Raw genomic sequence first — 2,187 nt, forward strand, 5'->3', positions numbered from 1 at the left:
CGGGTGGATCACGAGGTCAGGAGATCGAGACCATCCTGGCTAACATGGTGAAACCTCGTCTCTACTAAAAATACAAAAAAATTAGCCGGGTGTGATGGCAGGCACCTGTAGTCCCAGCTACTTGGGAGGCAGAGGCAGGAGAATGGCGCCACTGCTCTCCAGCCTGGGCGACAGAGCGAGACTCCGTCTCAAAAAAAAAAAGAAAGAAAAGAAAACCCATATTCAATCCTGAGCTCTTTCATTAAACCCAGAGAATAAAATTAGATTAAAATATTACCTAGTTGATTCTGACTCTCTCTGGTTTTAAGAATAATTTCTGATGTCTTAAGAAGCTTTAGAGACGCTGTCATTTTCTTCAACTTCATTAGGAATATGAGATGGAAAGTGGTTGCTTCCTGGTTTCTGAAAATTGACAAAATTTTAAAGAATATGGCAAATAGTAAAGGAAAAATGAAAACTTAAACCCAGGAATAATAATCCTGAGAGGAAAACTGATGTGTTCCTTAAAAATTATACTAGGATTGATGCTGTAGTGAAATAAAGTATCTTCAGCAATAGTGGCTTCCAAAACAAACAATTCATATCAACAAATAGAATTATTTTCACCTATTAAGTTTTCATTTGAAGAATTCAAAATGTGCGATTTCTGGCCAGGCAAGGTGGCTTACGCTGGAATCGCAGCATTTAGGAGGTCAAGGCAGGAGGATCACTTGAAACCAGGAGTTCAAGACCAGCCTGGGCAACAAAGCAAGACCCCCTATCTCCACACACACAAAAAACTAGTTAGGTGAGGAGATGCGCACCTGTAGTCCCAGCTACTTAGGAGGCTAAGGTGGAAGAATAACTTGAGCCCAGGAGGTTGAGGCTATAGTGAGCTCTGATAGTGCCACTGCACTCTAGCCTGGGTGACAGAGCGAGACTCCGTCTCAAAAAAAAAAAAAAAAAGAGAGAAAAGAAAACCCAGATTCAATCCTGAGCTCTTTCATTAAACCCAGAGAATAAAATTAGATTAAAATATTACCTAGTTGATCCCCATCTCTAAAAAAATAAATTCAAACAAACAAGTGCCTAACAAGAATAACCCATGGAAATGTTTTCCATCCAAATTCTAAACTAGCCAGTGTCTCTCAAGCTGTTGCCTGCAAATCACTGTACTAGAATCACTGGGAAGATGCATATTCCTGGCCGGGCGTGGTGGCTCACACCTGTAATCCCAGCAGTTTGGGAGGCTGAGACAGGCAGCTCACCTGAGGTCAGGAGTTCAAGACCAGCCTGGTGAAACCCAGTCTCTACTAAAATGACAAAATTAGCTAGGTGTGGTGGCGCGTGCCAGTAGTCCCAGCTACTCAGGAGGCTGAGGCAAGAGAATCACTTGAACTGGGAGGCAGATGTTGCAGTGAGCTGAGATTGTGCCACTGCTGTGTTGTCCAAGCTGAAGTGTAGTGGCGTGATCTCAGCTCACTGTAACATCCACCTCCTGGGTTCCAGCGATTCTCCTGCTTCAGCCTCCTGAGTAGTTGGGATTACAGGTGCATGACACCACGCCCAGATAATTTTTGTATTTTTAGTAGAGATGGGGTTTCGCTATGTTGGCCAGGCTGGTCTCGAACTCCTGACCTCAGGTGATCTGCCTGCCTTGGCCTCCCAAAGTGCTGGGATTACAGGCGCGAGCCACCGTGCCTGGCCCACAATTTCCTTTTCTAAATCAAGTTTATTCCTAACATGGTTTTGGACTTGCAATTTTTATCATTATAATTGCTGTTCATCAAGCATTTTCATCTATTTCAGTGGAACTGACCAAGAAGCACACTTAAATTCCAATAACCTAATAAGAAATAACTCTTCAATCCATAAATTAGTAGAAGCTAAGCTATGAGGATGCAAAGGCATTAAGAATGACATAATGGGCCGGGCGTGGTGGCTCAAGCCTGTAATCCCAGCACTTTGGGAGGCCGAGACAGGCGGATCATGAGGTCAGGAGATCGAGACCATCCTGGTTAACACGGTGAAACCCCGTCTCTACTAAAAAATACAAAACTAGCCAGGCGAGGTGGCGGGCACCCGTAGTCCCAGCTACTCAGGAGGCTGAGGCAGGAGAATGGCGTCAACCCAGGAGGCGGAGCTTGCAGTGAGCTGGGATCTGGCCACTGCACCCCAGCCTGGGCGACAGAGGAGACTCCGTCTCAA

At 45.1% G+C, this 2,187-nt stretch overlaps 1 protein-coding gene across 1 annotated transcript in view; it reads right to left on the reverse strand.

Moving 5' to 3' along the window:
- Window positions 1–2,187, reverse strand: part of LOC105552828 (Fanconi anemia group D2 protein-like) — a 119,154-nt gene that overhangs the window by 115,212 nt on the left and 1,755 nt on the right. Inside the window, exon 2 of the mRNA XM_011998598.1 lies at window positions 278–402. Coding sequence (XP_011853988.1) covers window positions 278–402 — 125 coding nt within the window. The remainder of the gene's footprint in view (window positions 1–277; window positions 403–2,187) is intronic.

Source organism: Mandrillus leucophaeus, unplaced genomic scaffold, assembly GCF_000951045.1.
Source record: "Mandrillus leucophaeus isolate KB7577 unplaced genomic scaffold, Mleu.le_1.0 Scaffold576, whole genome shotgun sequence".
NCBI lineage: Eukaryota > Metazoa > Chordata > Mammalia > Primates > Cercopithecidae > Mandrillus > Mandrillus leucophaeus.